Source organism: Maniola jurtina, chromosome 18, assembly GCF_905333055.1.
Source record: "Maniola jurtina chromosome 18, ilManJurt1.1, whole genome shotgun sequence".
NCBI lineage: Eukaryota > Metazoa > Arthropoda > Insecta > Lepidoptera > Nymphalidae > Maniola > Maniola jurtina.
In genome coordinates this window covers 8,478,647-8,492,762 of record NC_060046.1, presented here as the reverse complement: position 1 = coordinate 8,492,762, position 14,116 = coordinate 8,478,647, and the positions used below count along the sequence as shown (strand labels likewise).

General features: G+C 36.4%; 1 protein-coding gene across 2 annotated transcripts in view; it reads left to right on the top strand.

Moving 5' to 3' along the window:
- Positions 1-350: 350 nt before the first annotated feature.
- The window catches only part of LOC123874447 (protein groucho-like), a 105,190-nt gene continuing 91,424 nt past the window's right edge, over positions 351-14,116 (top strand). Inside the window, exons 1-2 of one of the 2 annotated variants that reach the window (XM_045919794.1) lie at positions 351-608; positions 12,277-12,362. In XM_045919794.1, coding sequence (XP_045775750.1) covers positions 540-608; positions 12,277-12,362 — 155 coding nt within the window. In that variant the 5' untranslated portion in view covers positions 351-539. Of the gene's footprint in view, positions 609-12,264; positions 12,363-14,116 lie in introns of both variants that reach the window. The other variant, XM_045919793.1, reaches the window with a different exon arrangement.

The following is a 14,116-nucleotide window of genomic DNA, read 5'->3' as shown; positions in this document are numbered from 1 at the left end:
ACCTAGATAGGTACTATCAGGTTTCACGCTGTTGCCTTACTTCTAATTCTAGAGATACTTAGTGAGTAAAGCTGTCGACTCTACCAGTGCTGACTTTATTCTGCTTTCTGTTTCTCACTAGGCAATGAGAAACAAATAAGTTATTATAACATCTCTCATCTTGAACCCTCTAAAATCTTCAAATAATACACGTATCTATTAGAGCGTATATCTCCGATTCGCCTAAGTATTCCTCAAACATAAAAGATAGTCGACGAAAAATTCGAGTTGAGAAAATATGTATGGCAGCGGCATGCGAAGGGTGGGCGAGGAGTTGGGGAACCGAGGGCAGACGAGGCGGTCCCCCCGCCCGCGTCAGTTCACTTGCAGCGCTCGTGTGTGGAGGTTGTGTTGCGTCGTGTTGTATTTCGTTTCGCGTGTGACTTCGTGTGTTTACTGTTTCCGCGCGTAGTGTTCGTATAGTGGCTTGAGTGGAGTGTGTTCTTGTGCCCTGTATTCTCTCTGGATTGCTGCGATGCCCGCGTGCGTTTGACGTGGGGATGTATCCTAGCGCGGGCGCAATGAACGCCGCCGCAGCCGCCGCTGCCGTGGCGGCCGCCAGGCACCCGGTGAGCTACACGCACTTTACATAAATCATCTTCGCGATAATCAACTTGTCTGATGTCTCCCATTATCTCGCGGTGCATTGTTTTGATAAATCGCTTACGGTGTGAAAGCATGGGGAGAGTAGAATTTGTGTTACTTTTTTCTGTTTTTAACGGTTTTATTTGCTTGAATAGCGCGATATTGGTACTAATTCGATTGTACACACTCTAAATTTAATTATTGACAGAACCATCTACTTACCTACTGGACTACAAATAGTGCTATCTTTTCACAGTTTTCTATGAGGAAAAGTAGGATGGGATACAATTACAGTCATTTTAGTTTAATGTGGTTTGAGAAGTTGTGTACAACAGAATTAACACCATTTTACGTTTATTTGAACATGAAGTCGGTTAGGTATACCTAATTGAGGACTCTACAATAATGACTTTTATTATAAAATCCTTTTTCTCCTAAGGCGCAAGTAGGTAGGTAGGTACCAGGTCATTGTTATTGCCCACTTTGATAGAATTTAACAATTAAGCAAAACAATACGCGTACCTACTTAGTTCTAAAACTTTTTTATTATGTTAGGCTGTTCAAAGGTAATAAAGAAAAAGCAACGGCATACAAACGCGCCCCCCGCAGCGTCGGACCCCGACTCGCTGTCGGAACGATGTCGGACACACTCAATTACCTGTGAAATTGCTTCTAAAAGTTTTATAAAATTCACATCGTCCTATTCCGTTTTGAAAATATAATCTATTTAAAAAAAAAGTGTCATAAAAATACCCGTTTGTTAAGTAAGACGTTATCAATCTTTTACTTTAGTTCGATAGCAATAAAGTCCATATTTCTGTCTCATTTCAATAATAACCGATCATCCTGCCATACATCTGTCGTCGCTCCCGACGGAACTCGTACGCAATTTAAAAATCGATTAACATTAATTTAAATTTATTGTATCGAATCTTAAAAATATTCACTGCCAAACTGACAGTTTTTATTTAGGTAAGTACCTATTTATTTTTTATTTTACGCTAAAGACTAAATTTGATCTCAAAAATCGGTCAAGCGCGAGTCGAACTCGCATATGAAGGGTTCCGTACCTGCATCGTATAAAAATAATTAAAAAAATAATAATCATGAAATTTCTATGAAGTAGGTACGTACCTATTTGTTGTCATAGCGGCTGAAACAATCTGAAAATCTCAACTCTACCGCTTATTACGGTTCACGAGATACAGCCTGCTGACAGACAGACAAACAGACGGACAGCGGATGCTTAACTACCTAATAGTGTCATGTTGGCAATCTTCGGATACGAAACCCTAAAAAAGAACTTAGCTAAGTGGACAAAATGGTTTTTTTGATAATAATAGTTAAATTACTAGGTAGGTATATTTACGCAAGTTAAAAACGCTTTAAAAATTAAAGTAGGGTAGGTGTTTACGTGCTACGTGTTTATATTGACCTAACCAAAATTGAAAGAAGCGGCAATAGCCTAGTGGTTAAGACGTCCGCCTCCTATTCAGGAGGTCGGGGTTCGATCCTGGACACGCACCTGTAACTTTTCGGAGTTAGTTGCGCTTAATCAGCAACGGATTACTTGCTTTAACGGTGAGGGAAAACATCGTGAGGGAACCTGCATGCCTGAGAGTTCTCCATAATGGCCTCCAAGGTGTGTGAAGTCTGTCAATCCGCGCTTGCCAAGCGTGATAGACTACGGCCAAACCCCAAACCCGTCTCATTCTAAGAGAAGACCTGAGCTCACGAATGGGCCGGGGATGGGTCGATCATAATGAGGTAGGTATGTACTTAAGTATGTACCTAGGTAAGTAGGTAGATACCTATTAACTTGAATTCAATTCAAATGTTAATAGGCCAATCTACTCCTAGCTAAGTATGTAAGTATTGCTATAGGTAGGTATGTAGAGTAACCAGCACAAAGCAGTGAGCAATTCTTACATCGCATGCGATATCCAATGTTTCAATGCTAATAGACAATGCGTAGGTATGAATCAATTGCTGTTTAATTAAAAATAATTATATCCAACCGCCGATCTAATTTTTGCTTGACATGACTTTATTACTTTTTTAAGTAGGGCAGCTGCTGTAGTCTACGTAGTTAAGTATGTATAGCTCGCGACATATCGAGATGGCAATCGGGTATAAGACAGAGGGATGCCCCGCACACCCGCTGCATAGTCATCGTCGTCGTCAACCGATAGAGTCCACAGCTGGACATAGATCAAGACACACGCCAGTGTGTCCAGCCAAGTTCTAATGGTTATTTATCTCGGTCTGCTGTTAGTAGGGTTAGTAGTGTTAGTAATTTATGAAATAGCTGCATAGTCGTCGTCGTCGTCAACCGATAGATGCACACCGATAGAAGGACATTGATCAAGACACACGCCAGTGTGTCCAGTCAAGTTCTAATAAGTAGTTATCTACCTCGGTCTGCTGTTAGTAGTGTAGGGACTTCCATACACCTCCGTCTTGCGCGCTGCTTGTATCCAACGGTAACGATTGAGACATGAGTTAGGTAGAACTAGGTACCTACTCAGAATCTGGTAGATCTAGCGTAGATATTACAAATAATTACAGTGCTCGGAAAAGGATATACCTATTGCGGCAAGTTCTACATAGATACTTAGTTAATATAAGGTATATTCTGTGAAAGCCTAAGTGTAGGTAATACCTATAAGCCATTAATCATTTGATATTTATTTTGCTATTAAGTAGGTAACTACCTGTCCTACTAATCGAACACCCACTGTAACATTCATTATAACAAGGAAAATTGCTTTGAATAGGTATTGAATAGGATTATTTACGCCTTAATAAGTATGTACCTAGGTACCTAACATAATATGTACCTAGTTAAGTCTACGATTTAACAGCTAGGTAGGTAAGTACCAGTGGCGAAGGGTGCAGATCTGAAAAAGGGAAGCCGGAGCAAAAAAGTTCTGACCTAACAGAATATCAGCACCGTCGTCACTGATGTTTCTATGGTGCTTAAAGACCCAATTTTACCATTAATAATATAAAAAGCACTGACATTTTGAAAACCTCTGTGGCTTTGAAAAAATTCTTTTAATGTAGCTGTGAGATGCATCCATGCTTGCTTGCTTTATTAAATACGACCCATAACCCACACGGAATTGAAAACTATAATCATTTTAGTCTTTAGTTTAACACATACCTACACTAAACAAACTGAAACTAAATCACCGTTAACTTACACTTATTAGGTAGTTATTAAAAATCACTAACCCCAATTTATTATAGGTAATATCAAAATCAAAGAATCACTAAACTTTAAATTCAAGGACGCATGTATGTTTCACGTAGGTAAACGAATGTATTAAATCACCCTTAAAAACAAAATATTAAAATAATAGTATAAATAAAAATTTTAATTTAGAGGTACGATTAGGGTTTGTTCCCGGGAATTCTCGTCCCGGGAATTCCCGGGAAATCGGTCGGTCTCGTACCCGGGAAATTCAGCTCGAGAAAAGTCGAGACATCGAGAAGTTTAAATAAACATTTTTACGCTTAGCTTTCTTTGTAAATGCGAGGCGGCAGCGGCATCCTTTGACAGCACGGCTCGTGTCTGTCGGTATCCTTTGTTCTTGCCTTAAGAGGGCTCTCTCCGTCACTCGTTTCCACTCGTTTCATACAATCGTAGTTCCAATTTCATTTGAATACTAAGCAACCTAAGTCCATGAAATTATGCAGACATATTCTAGAAACTAATATCTATGTCTGTGGTTTTCCAGATTTCTGTTAAAATATTCGGTTTCAAAGTTACGCGGTCTTGAAATTTTCATACAAATCTTGGAGCCCCTGTAATTTTAAAACTACATATTTTTAGAAAAATCTAAAACACCACAGACACAGATATTAGTTTCTAGAATATGTCTGCAAAATTTCATGGACTTTGGTTGCTTAATATTCAAATGAAATTGGAACTACGATTGTATGAAACGAGTGGAAACGAGTGACGGAGAGAGCCCTGTTAAACTCTTATTTAATTACATTAAAACTGCCAAAAATTGTGATACCATACCACCCACATAGTGAGATTAGTGAGTGATCTTTAGTTATGATGAGAAAAATTATGATTGTTTTTAGTTAAGATGTTTGTTTTAAGCTGATTGTTAACAGAGATTTTGTTTTTTATTAAAGATTAGTGAGATTAGTTATAATAAGAAGAAGTATGATTGTTTTTAGTTAAGATGTTTGTTTTAAGCTGATTGTTAACAGAGATTTTGTTTTTTTATTACAGATTAGTGAGATGAGATTAGTTATGATAAGGAGAAGAAGTATGATTGTTTTTAGTTAGCAATTTTGTTTTGAGCTGATTTTTTATTGAGAACTTGTTTTTTTTGTTAAAAATTATGTTGATTTTTTTCATGTAAAATAAACACAGTTAAATTAAAGACTCTTTTTATTAATTAAACAAAAATTTAGACGTATTTTATTTTTTCTCGACAACCCGAGAAGACCCGAGAAATCAGGCTCGAGAAGTCTCGACACCCGAGAACTAAAAAACCTCGAGAAATCGGAAACCCTAGGTACGATAAGCCGGTGAGCATCGGCTTATGAACCATATTTATCTGACCTGTCAGAGAGACGAATTCGTATTCGTTCCGGGGCCACTTTAATTGGTGGTTCCATATTGGCGACCCGTAGAGTGAGACAGACTTAGTTCGCTTCATAGGGAAATGAAAGAGATGGAATGCTAAGTAGTAAGCCGGGATGGTTACGGGTTATCGAAGCTATTTTCTATTGATGATAGATTTTCCCTGACACTTATAAATTTTTAGGCGTCAAATTTGGTACGGTAGCATCATTCACTCTGGTAGCCTGCATGATAATAATCGAACTTTTGCCCTACATTTGTCACTAAGTACGTAGTGAGTGCTTACGTTATATTATGCGAATTCTTAAAGGGAAGCCGATTGGAATCGGGTTACATGGACATTTCGCCACTGGTAAGTACCTATGTGCTTTGACCTGACTGTTAACTGTATTGCGTATGACGGAAAGCTTATAACCTACTCCGTTCTTTTACGATGCCTGTTTATCGCTCTTACGACTGGCGTGGTCGGGGCTGCCAATAATTCTTACAAAGTTTTCCCCTAAATTGAATTTTAAAACTCATGAAATCTCCATAATGAACAGTCAAAACAAACTAAGTAATAGGTACTTATGGCTGACACTCATCGATATAAGTAGAATCTATACCTAGGTTGTTACTAATTTGCTTAGGTACTATGGTCTTACTAATTTTGAAATAATAAGACAGTTTAGGTAAGTAGTGACATACTTACTCGTACCTATATGTATTAGGTACGCAGCTTTTTCGTTTTAAAATATTTTGAAGTGTTGACATTTAGGTATAGCTTCTACTTCCTACCTACCCCTAAAAAAATCCTCTAAGTTGGTATCCCTGATCTTGACATAGTGTGTTTTGGGGGAAGTGAGAGGGGGACACGGGGGGAGAGCGGGTGTTAATGTAAATGCCTATTTGTATGTTTGCTCAAAATCCGTGTCGCGTCCTAGGCACTCCGCTCTCGGTCAATATTTGACGGATGGAATTACCGCTAGCTACAACAAATGAGATGGCGTGGCGTCTCGAGTTCACGTTTCTTCACAAACAACCGCTCGCGTTTAATTTCCGTGAACCACTAAAGTATAAAGAATGTTTGCCTAACTACTATTAATAAGGTAGGTATTGAGCTATTTTATCCACTGTTTCGTAAAAACATAAGTGGGTATAGGAGTCCCTTTGATAGTGACACTATAGTGATCAGACATACTTATTAGTTATCTCTTTAAATATTGTGTCTATGACTTATTGTAGATATTTGCTTAGAAATTTACCAGTCAGGTTATGACAACCACCTACAGATAGGTATAGATACGGTCGGCCTCAGAATTCGAGTAGCAATTCCGTGAAACAATTGCATTAAAAACCTGTCGCACTTTATGACCTTTTTCTATAAAACACGCCACACACACCTAACGCATGTGATTATGATTGATGACGCCACGCGAATATGATTATTAAGGTGCTAAACGACTTACGGTCTTTGACTGTATCTACCTTTGACTAGAACTGCACTCTGTGACTACCTACAGTTAGGTATACGCGGCAGGAAATATTGTACATCGGCATTTAGAAAGAGATAGCGGTTTCGTAGAGCGTTGTCTCTGTCGTCGAGACCGACAAAACGTCACATAGGTAGATAATAATATGAGTAACAGAGGCAACGCTCTACCAAGCCGAATATCTTTCTAAAGGTCGATGTACAATATTTCCTGCCGGCCACCTGTACATTGGCTATTGCAAAAAGGGTCCTTCATTGCAGAATCATTGAAGACCCATTGCAGGTTGAAGAGAAATAGGTAATATTAGCTCAAGTAAATTCTTACACAGTTAAATACATAAAGAATTCGTTTTGATATCCATTTGGCTTAGGATAAGTATGGAATTAGTTTACCTTCTGACTATTAGATAAGTAGGTACATAATCCTATCTAAGGCTTGATACATCGTTTTATTTCTACCCATTGCAAAAGTATTATATCAACGCGACAGTAATTTGTAGGTAGATAAGGAGCTTCCAGTAAGTAGATTTCAACACTGTCACAAGTACCTAAACAATTAATTATAATTAAGTAGATACCTACTTAGTACTTACTGGTCTAAAAAGACCCATCGCTACATAAATGTATTAGGTATTATTAGGTAGGTATAAGGACGGTCAGCCTTAGAATTCGAGTAGCATCCGCGAAACTATTGCATCAAAAACCTGTGGCACTTATAACTTTTTTCTATTGACACGCCACACACATCTAACGCATGTGCATAACCGCGCAAATAATTATGTTCATTAAGGTGCTAAACGACATACGGCCTTTGACTGTACCTATGGGTTTTATTTTTAGTTAAGTGGCTACTTACCTACAAACGGAAATGTATCAAGTGAATAGGGATTACGTATCACGGCTGACGCGATAAGAGCGCCTTGAGTCAATGCTCGTCCGAAATAATTCCCCACATTTGTACTGATAGCGTTATCAGCGCAAACACAGCATTTGGAGTATGCTAACAAGTCCCCTTCACTATCAACACGCCATCAATTTGTTCGGCGACACTTGTCTACGTTTCTGGTTCGATGTTAATAATACCTACCTACCTACCTACTGATAAGGACTATGATTGAACTGGTTTTTGAACGGATTAGTTCTTTATTATTTGTACCGGAATAAAGTATTACATACTTACCTATTTATTCATATACATATGTATAGGTATTGTACTATAGGTGTATACCTAGGTACCTCCCGTAAAGTAATCCGCCACCACCACTATTAAAAAAGGTACAAGGGATTTCAAATTACCTACCCATCGTTAGATTGTATATCAATTTTTGAATATTGTTTTTACCTAGGTACCTACTTGGTACATCTTTTCAATATCAATTGTAAAATTAATCTGAATATAAGTAAGTAGGTACTTGGTATTTACTTTGAAAAATAAACATTTATTCAAATGTTTTACATATTAAACAACAAAAATAAATAAGATAAGTACCTAAGTACCTATACAGAAATTTTCTCAACTTTGTCACAAGAATTTTTTAAATGAAGAATCCTATCTAGTATCACTTTGGTAGGTACTTTTCTAACTCATGTTCTTAAAATGTTACCTATCTTCTTGGTAAAAGTATTTGGAACCCCCGCATATATTTCGAATGTTTAAATCTCCAAAAAATGTTTTACATTGTTCTTGGAACCCTCGTTCGATGTCAAAACATTTTAGACCTAGTTACCTTTTATTTGTCATCCGACACGATGGGCGGCGACGACCCGGCGGCGCTGCTTCTCAGAAAGTAAAATCAGCTTTCCGATTCCTGCGCTACCATATTAGTTTTACTAGCATTTTTATCCTCCATCAACAGAGAACCGTAAAGCGATTCCCAATAGCCGGTTTTATGAACTCTAAAACCTTCCACGCTGAGCTTAAAATAGTCCGAAGCGAACGTTGAGTTATTGCGTTTCGAAACCGATCCGTGTAATTTAAATATTTGTTTAAGCTTGTTTGGATTGTAAGTGCGAATGGTGTTTAGATGTTTACAGTGCTGCTGAACTTGTGTATACTTTCGGAGCTAGCATCTAATATCACTAATAAACACTTGACACCGATCTATTTTCTTCCTTCGAAGAATAGAGAAACGATAATGGACAGTGTGACTAATTCTGTTGTACACAATTTCTAAAATTAAACAAAAATGACAGGTCTAATAACACTGCTATCTATTCCTTTCATAATGCTCCTTGCGAAAAAGGATAAGTATTACTAGATTTAGACCGGATCAGTGTACAAAATAATTAGCCACCACAATACAATGGCTTCGTGATAAAAATAAAAAACCTAAGTAAGTAGGTAAGTACCTACTTACCTACCTACTCTACTGCTACAGAAAAATATAATAGCTACTCAAACTGTACAGAAACCTAGCGTGACACAATCAATGAGGGATTATGCAAATTCTTCACGAATACATCTTTGAATAAATAGTTAATAGAATTGACAAGACAAAAAAGATAAATTATTAAACCACATCTGAATTTCAAATTCAGTTTATCTCGAACTGTGATAGACTTTTTACGGCATCGAACAAATAGGTACTTAAGTAGTTGGCCTTTAAACTTGCTAATAGCTGAGTTAATTCCTAATCAGGATTTGTCGTGAAATAAAAGTGCATGCATATTTATTATTTAGAAGATCTTTAAACAACAAAAAAACGCAAAATCCGCCTCAACAAATTTTTACGTATAAAATTTCGCTCGAATTCATTCAGTTCATTCGAAATTCAAATTCCAACAAAGAAGTCCTTTCGCCGAGTGAACAGGTCGAGACGTGGGCAGACAGACGTATTCAATAATTTGAAATAAGAACACGTATTTCTTTTTTTTATATCCGTTTAAACGCATTCTGTTTAGTTTTGTTTTTGTGAGCGGCCGTCGCTGGATGCGGGCCTTTCATCCGGGCCCCTCCAGCCCCTCCACACAATACTGCCACTCAAAAACTGTTCATTGTATTTTAATTTGACCTTTTCGGCGATAATTTATGGGAATCTTTTTTCTTGAGGGAACGTTTACTCAGTCTATTATTGTCAGATTTTTTTTGATCAATTCAAAAGTTGGGGTATCGAATTTAGGGATTATTAAAATCATTGTAGGTAGGTAAGTGATTCGGTAACAATAATACAATAATTATTGCGCCGTGTTTGTTCACACGCATCGACTTATCTACCTACCTAATTTGAATAGAGCCAATGAATTATTGTTATTCTGGTTAGACAATGAATCGGGGATACCTATTAAAAAAACAATTATCAAATGTTAATTTGACTTTAAATTGTCAATTAGTTCGATATTGTATTTCAGATTGTTTGATATTGGACGGTATAATTGCGGTTAACCGTTATATTTAATCTAGCGATAATTTTATTTGTATGCACATTCAATCATTTATGTTATTAAACATAATTGGCGATATAAAACTCAGATTAGGTTTGACCTCCACTACAATCGAGATAAAAACAAATAAAAGCTATACCTAATTAATGCTAAAGTAATTTATCGGTGAACATAAAATTAAAATGTCAGAAAGTTAAGAGGACTAACTAAGTAGATAGGTATAATAAAAACAGGGTGATCTCAAAATGTTTAATAACTAAATTACGTAGCAATTTTGTAGCAATTATTATTAATTACCATATCTACTTATTATACTCGTTGAGTAAAGTTGTTTATTTCACATTCCTGAAGAAGTTATATTTAAATGTTAAGAGGAGTAGGTAACCGTAGCGTTCGCGTTCCTCAGCGTTTTTTATATATATAAACGTAGTTTGTTTTTCATTTGAATGACTATCAAATCAAACTCAATAAAATATACAGACACGTTCTAGAAACAAATGTGGCCAATTTTGCAGTCTCTAAACTCCACTAAATGACAGTTGTACCTACTTACTAAATCTCTAGCTATCATTTTCCACAGGGAGCATTATGAAAGGGATAGCAAAAGACTTGTTTAGTTTAGAGATATACGAAATAACATATGAACTACATAATAATATTATATGTGTCTTTGGTTTGTCAGATTTTGGTAAAAATATTAATTTCAAAGTACCACCTCTTAAAGATTCGTATACTTACGTAAATCTTTGAGCCCGTTTAAATTAAAAACTAGGGTTACTTCTCTTAAGCATTTAAAGCTATACGAATTTTATCATTGACATAATTGTGACTTTAATTTAAATACACTGTAAAAGAGCATTTAAATAATTATAATGACACGCAGTTCTTTATACAAAACAATGTAGATACGAGTCCAAAGAGGAGAGCCGCCATGCATCATGCATGTCGCTCCGATCCGCGTGCCTCTGGAACGGCTACCGATGCTGACAATAGTTTTATTGTATGAAGCACTCAAGCGAATACGGCGGCCATTTGTAACGCGTTACTTTTTGTGAGCTTTGCCAATTTTTTTTCCTTCCTCGCTAAGTTATTCGTGACTGTATTCTGATCAAAGTTGGCTGATAGCGCAGATACCATAGTTTTTATTGTTCGTACAAAATGTTACACAATGTTTGAATAATTTACGTATAAATTGGTAGAGTTCACGATGTAATAAACTATGCACTCAGTGGATTACTTGCGGTTGCGGTGAGCGTTTCGTTGTGAAGTGCGATCCCCCGCTGCAGCGCGAGACGACGTCCGCGTCGTGGCTCTGCGCGACCACAGTCCATCTCATCTCGGTGGTTACATTCACTAAATTCTCGGGCACATTTTTCTCGGGCCCGATTGTCCGCAGCTCCATTTACAACGTCTACACGCCAGTTCCTTTTACGCTTTTATTTACGCTCCTTTTATTATTTTTAAGTCCGTTTGTTCCTCGCGCGCCGGCGAGCGACGGTTATTTATTTTTTACCGCCTGCCCTCCCGGCGACCGTGTGTTGTTGTGTCCCTCGCTTTATTTTTATTTTCCTGCTTCTTATTATGGAGCTGTTTTTTATTTTTTTACTTTATTATTAGGTGCTCGCGTGTTGTTGCTTTATTTTTATGTTAAGAGGCGCGCAGGCGGCGTTGTTGTTTTTTTTCATTAATCGAGCCTCACACCGAATTATGGTCATTAAAGGATAATTTGTATTATGGTAATTTGGGATGCGTGTAATTTTTGTTTCGTGATAGTAACGTTTTTGTGCAGAGGTCGGGATTGATGGCTTGTGTGTTCAGTTGAATTTTGTTTTGCAAAAACATTTGCGTTTCAAATATTAAACACGCCGCGGAGAAACTCGTTTAAGTCCTAATGGGAATTGCTTTTGATAACGATCTACCGACACATAATTTAATTAAATATACTTCTGAACAGATTTGAGATGGCATTGTTGATTGCTTGCACCTACCTATCCTAGGTATTTAAATATTTTTATATTGGGTAGGGTCCAGTTAATCCAGTTAATTTTAGAAGATAACATTAGTAGGTAAAATAACATATTTCGATTTTTAGTTAGGTTATCAACTGTGTACCTACTAACTATCAACAAATTTTAATTGTTTCTCGTCTACAATTTGAACTAATTGTTATTTTTTTCAGGGTCCACCGCAGCCCGGACAACCCATCAAATTCACGGTGGGCGAATCCTGCGACCGGATAAAGGAGGAATTTAATTTTCTTCAGGCCCAATATCATAAGTGAGTTCAACTTTATTTTCTTAAATTACTTAACGCTTGAAGTTAACGCTTTATTTCTCGGCGGGAATTATAAAGGAGCATTACGGCCAAAAATTATCAATTAATCCTATCTGTATTCGGTGGATAGGTTACATAATAATGTTGTTATTTGTTAAAAATTGTAGATAGGTATGGTATTTTTGACAATTAGACAACGTCGCCTAACGTGGCCTAACTCACAACCTACACAACCAACATCTAAAATTGGCAGATTAATTAATTTTGGCCATTAGTGAATTGGAATAGTTATTCAATCTTTCCTTAGCAAGATTTAATCGAGAATCGAATCAAAATCACATAGGTACACATACAAAAAGAATTCTTCAAGGAAGTTAAAAAAAACTGAATGATTAAGATCTGTTGGGGTTTTTTTAAATCTTTTTATCACTATCGATCTGTCTGTAAGATTGTATAGACGCATCTAGGTAGATACTTAGGTAGGTAGTATACAAACGAAAAAAAATCCCTACAAACAAAAATATCAAACATTAGTGAGAACTTGAAAAAAAGATATAAAAGTAAATCAGCTAAAAAGGGCTCAACCGGGATTTGGCCCGTCACCGAGTATCAGTTGAATCATCCCCTATCTGGCCCTTTGTCGACTAAGTAGTCCTTTTTTACATCCATTTTGTGACCCTTCGGTGTGTAACTTAAAAAATCTGTCGGGCGTAGGTACAGGTAAAAACAAGAATTTACGCTCCCTTTTTTTTATTTGCCACATGTTGCGATAAAGATAAAATTCATTCAGCCGAAGTTATTGAGTGTAACGAAGTAATAATTTTTATACTGTTAGTATCTACCTACATGCCTTTTCCCTTGTTTTTTAAACTCTTTGAATATTTATACCTATAGCAATATAATAAGTTTTTAGGTTGATTTTAACAACAGCACAAAAAGTAAGAATACAAGGTAGGTCTAATTATTATAATTATCTAACACATATATATATAAAAGTAATTTTGTAAGACAGACCCATGTAATTTCTTTGTCATGACTAGGTACCTAACTAGGTACCTACTACCTCTACCTAGGTATAATTCCTACCTACCTACTGAAAAGCCATAGACCAATAATATAATCCATACCTATACTAATATTGTATCTGTCTGTCTCAGTCTTAATTAGGTACATTTTCACGGCTACTTTTATACCGGAAAATCAAAAAGTTCCCTCGTGATTTTTGAAAACATAAATCCACGCGAACAAAGTCACAAACATCATCCACTCTATTAAAAAAGAAACACTTAAATTGCAATACCTATGTTAAAAATTAAGTCCACTTCGTGGTCTTGAATTTATTAGGTAAGTAGATAAATAAGTAAGTAGTTGAATGAAGTAGAAATGAAGTGGAACAGTATATAAATCATTGATAAACCCGTTACAAGTTTGACCCCTTGACGGCGATATCGGCAATAAAATAAGGAAAATAAGCTGCTATTTGTTAATAAAGCTTTTATCTTGTCGAAGAGAGCTCTTTAAATAAATTATAGTGTTTTTATTTCTTGGCTTTTATTCGTTTTTATTTAACTAGGTAATCTTACTTTCATTACCTAATACAGCTAGGTATAAAATGAAGAACGGCTTTTTTAACTGTTTCATGTTTTTAACCAACTTCAAAAAAGGAGAAGGATCTCAATTCGTCGGAATCTTTTATGGTAGAACATAGACAGCCCTTCTTCTTTTTAATTAGTAGGTAATTATTATTAGATGAAGTT